Raw genomic sequence first — 16,053 nt, 5'->3', positions numbered from 1 at the left:
TTGCACACTTGTGACTTTCTGATAGTGCACGTCTGGAGCCTGTTTTATTTCATGCCTACTAGTTACTGCTCTCTGATATAAGGTACGCCCCTCACTTCCCCCCACCCCATTTTCTCTTTGCCTGCTAGAAGGAGGGTTCCAAGAAGGCACACAGCTTCAGTCCTGTTCAGGGTTATATTCTCAGTGACTAAAACAGCACATAGTAGGTGCTTAGTTTGTTTTGCTTTTTTAAGAAATCACGAAATCTAGCATTACCAGTCTCATCATGACACAACTTGTTATGGGCTGAATGTGTCAACCCAAAATTAATATGGTGAAACCCTAACCCCTAGTGTGATGACATTAGGAGTTGGGGCTTTGGGAAGGTAATCGGACTTAGATTAGGTCATAATGGTGATGCCCTTATGATGGGGTCAGTGCACTTGTAGCAAAAGAGGAAGGAGGGGTCTCCATGTTTACACAACCACCAAGAAAAGGCCATGTGAGGACACAGCAGGATGTAAGCCATTTATTTGCAAGGGAAGAGGGCCCTCACCAAGAGCTGAATGTGCCAACAGTTTGACTTCCCAGCCTCCAGAGCTGTGAAAAATAAAGTTTCTTAGTCAAGTCACTCAGTCTATGATATTTTGTTATGGCAGCCCCCGCTGACCAAGACAAAGCATCATAGATACTGGCTCACCAGAAATTAACTCACCCCCTCAGTCACAACCACTCAAGGCCACACAGTCACATCTAGACTGGACTCTCCTGGATCCAGTTTACCTCAGATATCATAAGAAAACTAAGTCTTGCTGTGAAAATACTTTCTCTATGAAACAGCAAATGCCATCTTAGAGCTTGTAACATTTTGTGGTTATTTGAATTGGATAAAAATGATATTCTCACTTTAGCTCTGGCATATAAAGAGCTCAGAAGCCTTCATTCCCATTCTCACAACGAAATCATTCAACAAACTGAAAATCAACTTTTCTTAGATCCATCAGAGAACTAAAGATAGAAAGGAAACTGACACCACAAAATCCTGAGAAAGAAAAATACATAAAATCACACCCAAGCTTAGCTTACTTGAAGCAGAAGCCACTGGAGCTATAAACTGGTAGAAACTTTTATTTTATAATTTTTATGAATTGCAGGAGGCTTAGTATGGGCTACCTTGTGAGTTAAAAACTCATACGAGCCTAATGTTAGATGGGTCCCCACACTTCCCTGAATTTTACCTCCAGAAACCCTATCAAACTTTCACAGTGAAGAATGGGGGAAAATCTCAGGGTTTTGGGCAAGGGGAGGAGAAGAGTAACCACAGCATTCTCCATAATAAACACCTGCACTCCAAGGAAAACTACTTACTAGAGTTGTTAGACCTTGGGGAGAGGCATTTAGCCAGTTCTAGTTCCTCTATAGCCTGTCTGTCTCAGTAAGGCAAGATTTTTAAAAGGCTAAGAAGTGCTTCTGAAGATCACAGTCCAAGGACTCAAGCCCACTAGAAAACTGGTATTTCATAAGATTATAGAATGCTTCCCTTCCCAGTGTACCTCACTGCCACACTAATGGGGCTCTGGTCAATAACAGTGGATTACAACAGAGAAAGCTACAAAGCACAAACTCTATTTAAGAAGGAGTTCTTAGGGAAGCCCATAGAAGGAGAAGCATCTTGGACAAAGTAGACAACATGCAAGAACAGATGGGTAATGTAAGCAGAGTGATGCAAACTGTAAGAAAGAATCAAAAGGAAATACTAGCAATTGAAAATGCTGTAACAGATATGAAGAAAACCTTTAATGAACTTGTCAGTAGACTAGACACTCTGAGAGATGAATGAGTGAGCTTGAAGATATGTTAATAGAAATTTGCCAAACTGAACTACAAAGAAAAAAAATGAAAAAGAGAATTACAAAAGGTGAAATATATGTGTAACTGGAATACCAGAAGGAGAAGAGAGAAAAAAGAGAAAATATTTGAATAATGACTGAGAATTTTCTAAAGTTAATGACAGACACCAGGCCAGTGTGGTTGCTCATACCTGTAATACCAGCACTGTGGGGAGCCACGGTGGGAGGACTGCTTGAGCCCAGGAGATTGAGACCAGCCTGGGTAACATAGTGAGACCCCATCTTTAAAAAAATACAAAGCTGTATGTAGTGGTGTACACTTGTAGTCTCAGCTACTCGGGAGGCTGAGGTGGGAGGATTGCTTGAGTGAGCAATCCTACCACTGCACTCCATCCTGGGCAACAAAGCAAAACCTAAAGCTGGTATCTCAGAGTACTATTTAACCCCACAAAAACTCTGTAAAGAGATTAAAGAGAGCTGAGAGACTCTTATTCAAATAGTTATGCCTCTAAGAAGCTTATCTCAAAGAGATTTGTGGCTGTGGCTTTCATCTAGTGCAATGAACCCCAATGAGATTTTCATGAAGCCCACAACATTTTCAGAAGAATCAGTAGAAACTCTGCCAACTACAGTGAGAGGGACAGAGACAGCACAAAATGAAGTGACACCACTAGATTCCTAAAACTCTAGTATTAGTAAGCAAGCTAAGAAAGCTATTGAGCTGCAAATGTATTTCAGGACAAAAGGATGATTCAACGGACAGAAGCAAGAGTTCAGATGGTGGATACTTATCCCGGGCCTTGTGACCTGATCAAGAAATTTCTAAACATTTGTCTGGCCAAATTTCAGAACTGCTGTGGAGCAGTGATTCTACTGTGTTGCTTAGGCATGGTGGAGGAGGGGAAGCAGATAACTTGTTCTTTATTTTCTTTAAGTCTAAAGGTCTGCAGATCAATACCCATACTTAAGAAACTATATTTTATGGGCCTCATTAGCACCTGTTCCTATGTTAGATTACAAGATTATTGACTTTGAAGTGATCCTGTAATGAGGTGAGACTCTAAGAGGGGCCTTGGAAGGGGTAAGTGAATTTTGTGTGTGAAAGGGACATGAATCACTGGAAGTTCAGGACAGAGAGAAGACTGGTGGAAAGCCATTATGATGGCTCTCAAAGTTCTCCACCTCCTCTTATTCAAACCCTTTTGTAATCCCTTCCCCTTGATGGTAGGCTAGACCTAGTGACTTCTAATTAACCAAAACCAAAGATGAGGGGATATCACTTCTAATATTAGGTTATAAAAGGACTTCATTTTCTATCTTGGGCATCCTCTCCTGCTCACTCACTTTCAAGGAAGCCACTTGCCATTGTAAGCTGCCCTACAGAGAGGCCCACATGGAAGGAAATCAACATGTTCAGCCAAAGCCTGTGAGGAACTGAGTCCTACCCACTTACATGAGCTTGAAAGCTGATTGTCCTCTAATAAAATCTTCAGATGACTGCAGCACTAGCCAACAGGTAGACTGTAGCCTTCTGAGAGAACCTGAGCCAGAGGCACCCAGCTATGCTGTATCTGGATTCCTTACCCAAAGAAATTGAGATAATAAACATCTGTTTTTAGCCACTAAGCTTTGGGGGTGATTTGTTATAACAACAGGAAACCAATGCACTATCACAGTTCCTACTCTATGGCTCAGTGAGGGAAAACAGGAATTCTATCAGTAAAGGTATTAAATTGGTTACAATTATAGTAGCTGCTATTACAATTGAAATCCAAATATCATTACCTTAACACAATGTAAGTTTATTTCTCACTCATATAATAATCCATTGCTGGTGTTCCTTGATGACTGGGGAGCTGTCCTCCAAATAGTGGTTTAGGGACAGAGTTCTATCTTTCAGCTTTACCATCCCATATGGTTGACATTCTTCCTCCATCTGGACAGAACATCCTTTTCTTAAAAACCAAGCTCCGAATGACATATTGCTTCTTTTCACACTGCATTGAAGAAAATTCATCTGATAGACAAAATGAAGCAAAGGTGCCTGGGCAGACATCCCAGGATCAATTCCAGACAATAGAAAAGAACACAAACTTTTGGTGGTCATCTAGACACATATCATAGATATCATTAACAAATGCACACCCAGGACCTGGGAAAATAGCCACTGTCAGGTCTCCATATGCAAGCCTGAAGCCTGAAAGTCTGAAGTCCTGCTTGCCTCTGGCTGAAGTCTCCCACCCTCTGCCTGTGTTCGCCATCATCCCTGATTGCCCAGGAGAGCTTCCCACAAGCCCCTCACCCAACCCTGCCATCTTAACTGTTCTTATGATAACGTAAATACCTCTCACCCAACCCTGCCATTGTAACTGAACTTGTATACTCCTTGCCCCTACCCCCATCACTTAACTGAACTTACTCTGCAACACCCCAGCCCCCCAAAAACCTACCCAAACCTATAAAACCAACTCCTATCCCACTGCCCTTTGCTAATGTCCTTTTCAGCCTTAGCCCACCTGCACCCAGGTAAATAAACAGTCATGTTGCTCACACAAAGCCTGTTTGGAAGGTCTCTTCATTCAAAGCGCATGTTTTTAAACAGCCAAGTATGCATTTGTGGTCTCAATACACCTTGCTTTAAGCTACGCTTATGTAAGAATTCTTACATAAGCCCTCACTCTGCATAAATGCAAGTCTTTTTCAAATTCCAGTGGAGGTTACAGTTGTTCAGGAGTATCCAGTCCCCTGCCACTGATTTATTTCAATATGAGATTTGGATGCCATGCCATGGAGTGTTTTTAATTAAAATAAAACCTTAGTGCAGTTTCAACACTGGGGATCAATTATTCATTACAGTGCAAATATCAGAAATCAGAACACTCTTAGAGTTCTGAGATTTATATAACATTTTTGCTTTCTTCTCAAAATGATTGCCCTTTAATCCACCCACTACACATGCCACAGTTCTACAGAAATCAGATACTCTTTCAAATGTAATCATTCATGAAAAGTCTCCACACCTAAAGGAGGAGATCTAGGGACATTTTTCAGGGCTTCCTTCATGCCAAAGGAATAAGGAAAGGCTATTGGGCCCTGATAGAGGAACTTGCAGATGGAGTGAAGGGCATGGACATATATGATTGAATCCAGCATTATACACTTCTGAATTCTTTCAGTCCTTATATATTATGCAAAGTAATTTCTAACCCTCAAAATACATTTCCAACAATGTTCCTTAGATTTTTGATGTTGTAACCAATAAAGGAAATTAAATATTTCTGGGTGAGATTAATCTCCTTCTTAACTTCCTATATTTCAAACTGCAGGTCATATTAAGCTCTGATTTTTTTATTTTTGTTACCAGCCAAGCAATAATGGTGACCCCCATGTGAGAAAAGGGACAATCAAATTTTCAGTCACAGGCTGAGTGTGGTATCTCACATCTGTAATCCCAGCACTTTGGAAGACCAAGGCAGGCAGATCACTTGAGCCCAGGAGTTCAAGACCAGCCTGGGCAACATGGCAAAACCCTCTATCTATAAAAAATTTAAAACTTCTGGGTGTGGTGGCACACGCCTGTAGTCCCACCTACTCCAAGAGGGTTAGGTGGGAGGAATGCTGGAGGGAGCCCAGGAGGTCAAGGCGGAAGCAAGCCAAAATCATATCACTACTCTCCAGCCTGGGTGATAGCAGGACCCTGTCTCTTTTTTAAAAAAGAAAGAAAGGAAAAAAAAGTTTCCAGTCACAAGGGAAGCATGTAAAGTAGAATCAGTATAGAGACTGCTTAAGGGTTGAGAGGGGGAGTCAAAGTTTCATAAGATCCTTGAATCCTTCTTGATAGTCTTATCCCAATAATCCAAATTCCAGTATTTCCCTAACTGCTTAACAGATGTGGCAAGGTTGAAAATTCAGTAAGCATCATCGTTGAGCAAATAACTACATCTCCTGCTCACCTTAATTTTTGGCAAATGCAGCCCCATGCTTAGGAGTATGAAATTCTTCCCAACAGACATAAAGGTACTGATTCAATTCCTTAAGGCCATAATTTCAAGTAGCCTTGAAATTTTAATTACCCAATTTCATTATAGACAGGTATCGTATACACTTTTGGAGGTAATATTCCTCAATACCTTTGCATTTGGTAGGAGCTATCCAGCCCCTAATGAACAATGGGCTTAGGATCCTGCCATATCATGAATACCCTTTCACAGCACAAAACAGAATTAGTAATTTACCTGTCCTTTCATCTGTCTCACTCGACATCAATCTTGAATACTCTGCTTCTCTACAGTCTGGTAATCATTCTGTATTGGCTAGCTCTCTTTGCATGAGAACCAAATAACCTGATTCTAACTTAAAATTCAAAATATTAGAATACCAAGTAGTTCACAGATTCAAATAATTGAACAAAACCAGAATGTGAGAAAGCAGAAATCATCTCAATGGATCCCAGTGACAAGTGGAGGAATCCTTAGGTTGCTGCCAAAGGATGACTTAATTCAAATGAATTCCAGCCTACGAGTCATATTCCACATTCTTCACAACAGGTACAATAAAGGTCCCATCAATCAAAATGAATACCAACTAAAAGAAAACGTCCATTCCAGCCATACTGGTTCATAAAGCTGAGTATTGGCCATGTTCCTGTCCCTGTGTCCCCAATCAAAATACAGAGAATAAAAAATCTGATTTGCTTCACTGGAGCTATGCATCACTGGCAGTTCACCAGAACAATACAGAATGAAGAAACAGAAAGTACCCATAGAATGCTAGGAAAAGTCTGCGTGTTAAACACAAAACCAGAGTTCAACATATATACTGAGTCTGTGCATGTGTAAGTGTGTACATACACACATATATATTCAATATTAATTCTGACTCTGTGACTCGATCATTTTACATGTAAGGTTCTATAAATCACATATTTCAATAAATATGTTGTAGATGCCACTCCACAGAGTACATGTAGAGTTTAACTGCTTTCTACTAAGTGCACAACACAGTATTGAATGACTATAATCAATCTACTTGGCAGGGCACTGAATTCCTATTTGGCATAATTAAAACAATTCTACAAGAAAACATTATTTATATCTACCAATTTATTTCATTGGGATAAAATTCCTAGATCTGGAATTACTGTTTCAAAAAAATGCACATTTATAATGTTGATAGGTCATGCCATCCAAGGAGATAGGGAACAAAGTTACACTGCTAATAATGATCACGTACCTGTTTTCCCACACTAATACCCATTACTGGATATTATCAGAATTTTATATTGTCATCCACCTAAGAGCCAGGAAAATGTGGATTCATTCATATTCTTCTGATTAATGAGGTTAAGAATTTCACAGATTTCTTTATTCATTTGGATTCTTCAGGGTGATTTGCCTATTGGTATGCATGGCCAATTGTCGCTAGTGCTCTGTATATGTAATAACATTCTGTTATTTTCTATAAGTTGCATACATTTTCCTCCAACTGTCTTTTACATGTTTTTTGGTGCCTTTCACCATGCTGAAGTTTTAGATCTTTGCACGGGCCAACTTGTTCTCTGTTTCTTTATGGCTTGTAGGACTACATGACCTACTTGATAAAAGGTTCCTTTTTTTCTACATTTGCCTCTAACGTATTATTTCATGATTTTTATTGGAGAGGGTGGATAACCAATTGTCAAAACATCATTTCCCTGATATTGAAATAATAGTGCTGTTATATACCAAAATCTCATATGCAAAGAAATTTATTTCAAAAAATTGGGGGAAGGCTGAGGCAGGAGAATCACTTGAGGCAAGGAGTTCAAGACCAGCCTGGGCAACAAAGTGAGACTCGGTCTCTACAAAAAAAATATTTTAAGGCTACAGTGAGCTATGATCTTAGCACAGTTCTCCAGCCTGGGTGATAGAGTGAGGCCTCTATCTCTTTAAAAAAAAATTCTTGTTATTCTTGCCTTATTATGCTTCCCTGTTACCATCAAAATAAATATATCTCGCTGGGACTGAATTATAATATATAAACATTTTAACAATATTATTTCACCTGGAAAAATATCATTTCTTTTACTGATCTTTATTTTTCAATATAGTTTTATAATGTCCTCCTTTCATCTCTATTCATAAATGAATTCTTTTATAATTTGTTTTCTTGTTTTTGATGTGAGAATTGTATTGCCCTCATAAAATTAGAATCTTTTGTACATTTTTCTTTAGAGTAGAGGTTGGCAAACTTTCTTGAAAAGGATAGTAAATATTTGAAGTGTTGCGAGCCACATAGTCTGTCACAGTTGTCTAAAGCAGCCATAGTCAATAGCTAAACCAATAAGCATGGCTCTGGTTTGATAAAACTCTGTTTACAAAAACAAGCAGTAGACAGGATTTGGCCCTTGAGCTTTAGTTTGATAACCTCTGCTCCATAGCAGGATCACACACATTTCCTGTATAGGATCAGACAGTAGATATTTGGGCTCTGCAGGCCACATGGTCTCCCGTCATAACTGCTCAACTCTGCTGCTATAGCCTGGAAGCAGCACAGACAAGGTATAAATCAATGTGTTGCTGGAGCCAACAAAACTTTATTTACAGACACCAAAATTTAGATTTCATATAATTTTCATGTTGAAAATATTTTTTACTTTTTTTAACCATTTAAAAGTTTTTAAAATTCTAGATCATGGACTTACAAAAACAGTCAGTGAGACTGTGGCCATTAGTCAGTTTGCTGAACCCTACGCTGGATCACTTTACCTGACAATCAATGGTTCCTTAAAAGTTTAGTACCATTCATTTATAAATCAAGTGATTTTTAAACAGGTCAAATCTTGCAAAGTTTTCTAATTCTTGAGTAACATGTCAGCTGTTTTAACTTTATGCATATAATCTTGCATTTTTCTAATTTTTAAAATTGATTTGTTCCAGGTGACCTATTCATTCATGATCCCTAGACTTTCTAAAACAAATCAAGTCCAATGTAAAGTTGAATTTTCTCATCAACATGGTCACATCACCTTACATTCACATAAAGTCAGATGGAAAGCCACAATACTAACTCAGCATTATAGAATCAAGTTTTAAACCAACATAGGCAGAACCTCACCCACTACCTGGGGAATGCTGTTCCTGATCTAAAATGTGCTGTTTGCTATCCTCATCCTACTGTATGATTTTTTCTGAGCTGACTACTGTACCTTTTCAATGTTCAAATACAAAGTTTTAAAAAGAGCTAAGTTTACTGAGCACTTAATATGGACCAGGCACTGTTCTGAGCACATCTTATGCATTAACCAATTTAAAAGAATTATAAGTTTTAAAGAGGAGTGAATAAGTTACATTTACACTTATGTGAAGAACAAACTAATAAGGGACAAAAGAAAACAAAAGGGCAGGGAGATGGGGTTTTAAACTGTTGGAGTAGTCAAATGGAAATGGCATCTTGAGGCTATGGTGATGGGAGGGAGGATGGATTCCAGAGTAATTTGGGAAACAAATCCACAGGATTTGACATGGAAGGTAAAGAGGGGCATGTTGACGACTCTCCAGTATGAATTCGCTGATGATGAACTAAGTGTGCAGTTTGCCTGAAGACTTTTCTGCTTTTCTTATAATTATAAGATCTCTCTCCAGTATGAACTCTCTTATGTTGATTAAGGTGTCCAATTTGGATGAAGGTTTTCCTACATTCCTTACATTCATACGGTTTCTTTCCAGAATGAATTCTCTGATGTACACTAAGGGATTGACGATGACTAAAGGCTTTGCCACATGCACTACATTCATAAGGTTTTTCTCCAGTATGACTTCGGCGATGACAAATAAGGGAGGATTTTGTCTTGAACGCCTTTCCACACTCAATACATTCATAAGGTCTCTGGCCAGTGTGCAGTCTCTGATGTTGAGTACAGGATGAGTTATCACCAAAGGCCTTCCCACATTCCATACATTTATAGGGTTTCTCACCAGTGTGAACTCTCTGGTGTTGAATGAGGTGTGTGGTCTGGCTGAAGGCTTTACCACATTCCTTGCACTCATATGGTTTCTCTCCTGTATGGGTTTTCTGATGCTGTGCAAGGTGAGCCTTCTGGGTAAATGCTTTACTACAAACCTTACATTCATAGGGCTTTTCTCCAGTATGGATTCTCTGATGAGTGGCAAGCTGAGAACTGATGCTGAAGGATTTTCCACACTCCCCACATTCAAAAGGTTTCTCCCCAGTATGAATCCTTAAATGACTGGCAAGGTGTATATTCTGCCTAAAAGCTTTTCCGCACTCTTTACACTTAAAAGGCTTTTCTCCAGAATGTACTCTTTGATGCTGAGTGAGTGATGCATGATGGCTGAAGGCTTTTCTGCAAACATCACATTCATATGGTTTTTCTCCGGTATGAATCCTTTGATGTACAGTAAGGGAGGAGCCATACCTGAAGGATTTGTGACATACATCACATTTGTAAGGTTTCTCTCCAGTATGAATTCTCCTATGTTGATTAAGCCCTATGTGGTCACTGAAGGCTTTCCCACAATCAATGCAATCAAAGGGTTTCTCCCCAGTGTGATAGTATCTCCAGTGACGGATAAGGGATGTGTTCTGTATGAAAGCTTTCCCACACTCAATACACTCATAGGGCTTCTTGCCAGTGTGACATCTCTGGTGTCGCGCAAAGGATGAGCCATCACTAAAGGCTTTCCCACATTCGTTACATTTATAAGGTTTCTCTCCAGTGTGAATTCTCTGATGAACAGTAAGAGATGAGCTCTGGGTAAAAGTTTTCTTACACTCATTACACTTGAAAAGCTTTTTTCCTGCATAGATGCCTGTTTGTTTTATTACCACTGAACTTTTTTGAAAATGTTTAATTGAATCACGATTATGAACTTTCCCTTCTGAATCATCCAAATAGCACCATCTTCCAGATTTGTTATATGTATGTTCTCTTTCCTTAGAGAGGGTTTTGTTATGAGTAATTGGCTCTTGCCTGAATCGTGTCTCTTGACCTACTGCCAGTTTCCTTCCAAAGACACAGTCAGGATCCCAATTTTCTCTGAAACTGGAACACTCAAGTTTAGTGTTTGAGGTTCTATCTGTTACCCCTTCAGCAAATGAATCTTGCTTTGGAAATAACTCCTGGGTCTCACATACAGATTGCTGGCCTGAAAGACACCAAGAAAACACACATTTATTTTATCATGTGCTAGGAAAAAGGAATCTTCCAAAAGGAAAATTGGTGAATTAATTCACTAATTGGTGAATTCAACAACATAAATTTTACAGTTCTAAAAACTATTACATTTAGGCCGAGGCAAAATGGCTTACACCTTAATCCCAGTGCTTTGGGAGGCTGAGGCGGATCGCTTGAGGCAGAGTTCAAGAGATTGCTTTAAGGCCAGGAGTTCAAGACCAGCCTGCATAACCTAGCAAGACCCTATCTCTAAAAAAAATTGTTTTAAGTTAGCCAGGCATGGTGGTATGTGCCTGTAGTCCCAACTACTCAGGAGGCAAAGGCAGGAGGATTGCTTGAGCCTAGGAGTTTGACATGGCAGTAAGCTATGATCAAGCCACTGCACTTCAACCTGGGCAACGGAGCCAGACTCTGACTCAAAAAGAAAATCATTTTCACATTTTCCTGGTCACTTCCACAATAGAATCCTCAATTCTCTGGACATTCCATTACGAAGGCTTGCAATTTCTCTCTTTTTCCAGCTTTATTGAGGCATAGTTGACAAATAAAACTTGTATATATTTAAGGTGTAAAATGTTTTGATATGCTTATACATGGTAAATGTTTAACTGCAATCAAGCTAACATATCACCTCACATAGTTAACATTTGTGTGTGTATGGTGAGAACATTTAAGATCTACTCATAGCAAATTTCAGGTATACATTATTTTTAACTATATTCATGATGCTGCATATTAGGTCTCTAGAATGTATTTATCTTGTAACTGAAAATTTGTACCCTTTGACCAACGTCTCCCCATTTCTCCCATCCCACAAACCGCGGTAATCAACATTCTATTTTCTGTTTCTAAAATTGACTTTTTTTTTCTTTTCTTTTTTTTTTTTTTACATTCCACATGTAAGACATCATACAGTACTTCTCCTTCTGTGCCTGGCTTATTTAATTTAGCATGATGTCCTCCAGGCTCATCCATATTGTCACAAATGACAGAATCTTCTTCTTTTTAAAGGCTGAATAATATTTGATTTCTATATACACACATGCACCTTACAATATATTTACATATCACATTTTCTTTATCTGTTTATCTGTCAATGGGCATAGGTTGTTTCCATTTCTTGGCTATTGTGAATAGTGCTGCAATGAACTTGGGAGCATCAATACCTCCTCTAGGTACTAATTCCATTATTTCAGCTATATACCCAGTAGTGGGATTGCTGGATCATATGGTAGTTCTATTTTTAATTTTTTAAGACCCTCCATGTTTTCAATAATGGTTGTACTAATTTACATTACTCACCAACAATGTACAAGGATTTCCTTTTCTCAACATCCTCACTAATACTTATCTTTTGAATTTTTGATAACAGCCATTCTAACAGATACGAGGTGAAATTTCACCAAGGTTTTGATTTGCATTTCCCAGATGATTAATGCTGTTGAGCGCCTTTTCACATACTTATTGTCCATTTGGATGTCTTCTTTGGAAAAATGTCTATCCAGAACCTTTATCACTTTTATTTTCATTTTTGCTATTGTTTTATGAGTTACTTACATATTTGGATATTAACCCCTTATTGGATGTATGGTTTGCAAATGCTTTCTCCCATTTTGTAGGTTGCCTTTCATTTTATTTTCTTTCTGGTGCAGAAGCTTTTTAGTTTGAAGTAATATCACTTGCTTATTTTTGCTTTTGTTGTCTGTTTTTGGTGTCATATCAAAAAAAATCACTTCCAAGAGCAATATCATGGAGATTTTCCTGTTTTTATCTAGTTTTATGGTTTTAGTTCTTACGTTTAAATCCTTAGTCCACTTTCAGTTGACTTCTGTGTAAGATAAGGGTCCAATTTCAATTTTTTTTTTTTTTTGCACATGGTTATCCGATTTTCCTAATACCATATGTTGAAGACACTATCCTTTCCCTATTGTGTGTTCTTTGCATCTTTGTCAAGGATTGGTTGTCCTTATATTCACAGGTTTATTTCTAGGCTTTCTAATCTGTTCCACAGATCTATGTGTCTGTTTTTATGCCAATACCATACTGTTTTAGTTACTATGGCTTTGCAATATAATTCAAACTCAGTAAGCATAATATAATGCCTCTAGTGTGTTCATCTTGCTCAAGATTGCTTTAGCTACTTGGGGTCTCTTGGAGCTCTATGTAAATTTTAAGATTGTTTTTTCTATTTCTGTGAAAAATGCCATTAGAATTTTGATAAGGACTGCAGTGAATTTATAGACTACTTTGGGTAACATTGATACTTTGAGAGTATTATTTCTTCTGATCCATGAACACAGGACATCTTTTCATTGATTTGTATTTTCTTCAGTTTCTTTCATTATTGTTTTATGGTTTTCAGCATACAGCTGAAACACTGATGAAAGAAATTATCAATTTCTTTGATAAATTGATTAAATTTGTTTTTTCGGTAGCTATTATAAATGAGATTGTTTTCTTAATTTTTTTTTTGGATAGTCCTTTGTTAGTGTATAGAAATTCAACTGATTTTTATATGTTGAGTTTGTATCCTCCAACTCTGCTGAATTCATTTATTAGCTCTAACAGTTTTTTGGTGAAGTCCTTCAGGTTTTCTACATATAGGATCATGTCATCTGTAAAGAGAGACAATCTTACTTCTTTTCGGATTTGTATGCCTCATATTTCTTTTCTTCCCGAATTGTTCTGACTAGGACTTCCAGCAATATGTTGAATAAAAGTGGTGAGAATGAGCATCCTTGTGTTGTTTCTCATCTTAAAGGAAAAGTTTCTAACTTTTTACCATTGAATATGATGTTAACTGTAGTTTTGTCATATATGTCCTTTACTGTATTGAGGTATGTTTCTTCCATACCTAGTGTGTTGACAGTTTTTATCATGATGTTGAATTTTGTTAAATGCTTTTCTGCATCTATTGAGATGATCATATTATTTCATTTTTTGAAGATACTTTATATAATAATATTGAATACTAATATTATATTTAATTACATTCGTATACACTATTGACCAAGTACAAACTAATCTTAGGCAATATGCTTATGAGGAGGAGGAGGAGGAAGAGGAGGAGTGATTTATGCCTGAAGTATTTTGCCTGAATTTTGTGCATATATAATTATTTCCAGATAGATAGATAGACAGATGAAATCAGATTTAAGGAAGTGATGCATAGAGTCAAATGTTTGGAAAAATATGTTAAATAAGAAAAGAGAAAGTATTTTTAAAATTACATCTAAACACTGACAGCTTTCCACCTTAGATCAGTAACAAGACAAATATGCCTGCATTTATGACTTCTATTCAACAATATACTAGATGGATATTCTAGCCAGAGCAATTAGGAATAGAAATAAAAGGCATCCAACTTAGAAATGAAGAAATAAAACTATCTCTAATCACAGATGACATATCCTATACGTAGAAAATTCTAAAGAATCTACAAAGAAAAAGCATTAGAGCTAATTTATACATTCAGCAAAACTGCATGACACAAGATCAATACACAAAACAGCTCTATTTCTACAAACTATAAATGAACAATTCCCCATCAAATTATAAAAATTATTTCATAAAAATAGCATTAAAACAAGAAAATACTTAGGAATTAATTTAGCCAAGGAAGTGCAAAATTATACATAGAAAACCATAAAACATTGCTGAATGAAATTAAAGGAAATCTAAATAAATGGAAAGATATTCCATGTTCATGGATAGGAAGACAACAACGTTAAGATGGTAATAGTCCCCAAGCAATCAACAAATTCAATGCAATCCATATCAAAATGCCAATGGCCATTTTTCATAAATAAAAAAGCTGAATGTAAAGTTCCTATAGAATGGCAAGGACCCTTGAATAGCCAAAACAATCTTAAAATTAAGAACAAAGTTGAAGAAATACATTTCCTGATGTGAATACTTACTACACAGCTACTAAAATCAACACAATGAGGTACCGGCACAAGGAAGACACAGAGATCAATGGAATAGAACTGAGAGTCCAGAAACTGGGATACTTGTGCATTTTAGTGAGAATATAAAAAACAGTACAACTATGATGCAGGTGGCGGTTCTTCAAACAGTTAAACACAGATTTATCAAATGACACAGCAATTCCACTCTTAGGCATATACCTCAAAAAATTGAAAACAGGGGTTCAAACAAAAACTTATAAATGAGTGCTCATAGCAGCACTAGTAACAGTAGCAAAAGATGAAAACTGCCCAAATGTCCATCAGTAGATGAATGAATAAACAAAATGTAGCACAGCTATACAATGGAATATTATTCAGCTATAAAAAGGAATGAAGTAGCCATACATGCTGCAACATGAATGAACCCTGAATCTGAAACAGCATTACGTTATGCGTAAGAAGTCAAACATAATAGGTCACTTATTGCATGATTTCATTTGTATGAAATATCCAGAATAGGCAAATCCATAGAGACAGTGACTGCTTGAAGGGTATGGGGCTTCCTTTTGGGAAGATGAAAAATTTCTGTAACTAGATGGTGATGAGATTTGCACAGTATCATGAATGTACTGTCACTTGAATGAATTGCACACTTTAAAATGGTTAAATTTTATGAATACTTTTCTATTAAAAAAAAAAAGGTAAATAAAACAAGCAAACAAACAGACCATACAGCAAAATACAGAATAGGAGAAAAGTAAGGAAAGGAGGGAAAAATGAGAAGGAAAAAAGAAAAGGAAGGAAGGGGATAAAGGAGAGAGAAATAGTTAAGTTACAGAAGGTCAAACAAATGTATTATATGATTCAAATGGGATTATACATCTATTCATTTTTAAAAAGCTCGGAGTGGCTGGGCACAGTGGCGCACGCCTGTAATCCCAGCACTTTGGGAGGCCGAGGCGGGTGGATCACGAGGTCAAAAGAGCGAGACCATCCTGGTTAACATGGTGAAACCCCATCTCTACTAAAAATACAGAAAATTAGCTGGGCATGGTGGCGCGTGCCTGTAATCCCAGCTACTCAGGAGGCTGAGGCAGGAGAATTGCCTGAACCCAGGAGACGGAGGTTGCGGTGAGCA

The 16,053-nt window shown here is 37.6% G+C and overlaps 1 protein-coding gene across 1 annotated transcript in view; it reads right to left on the bottom strand.

The window, feature by feature from the left end:
- Positions 1-7,862: 7,862 nt before the first annotated feature.
- Positions 7,863-16,053, bottom strand: part of ZFP28 (ZFP28 zinc finger protein) — a 22,301-nt gene continuing 14,110 nt past the window's right edge. The window contains exon 8 of the mRNA XM_017546651.2: positions 7,863-10,975. Within this exon, the coding sequence (XP_017402140.1) occupies positions 9,267-10,975 (1,709 nt within the window). The 3' untranslated portion in view covers positions 7,863-9,266. The remainder of the gene's footprint in view (positions 10,976-16,053) is intronic.

Source organism: Cebus imitator, unplaced genomic scaffold, assembly GCF_001604975.1.
Source record: "Cebus imitator isolate Cc_AM_T3 unplaced genomic scaffold, Cebus_imitator-1.0 Scaffold190, whole genome shotgun sequence".
NCBI classification, from domain to species: domain Eukaryota; kingdom Metazoa; phylum Chordata; class Mammalia; order Primates; family Cebidae; genus Cebus; species Cebus imitator.
This window is presented reverse-complemented; position numbering and strand designations above follow the sequence as displayed.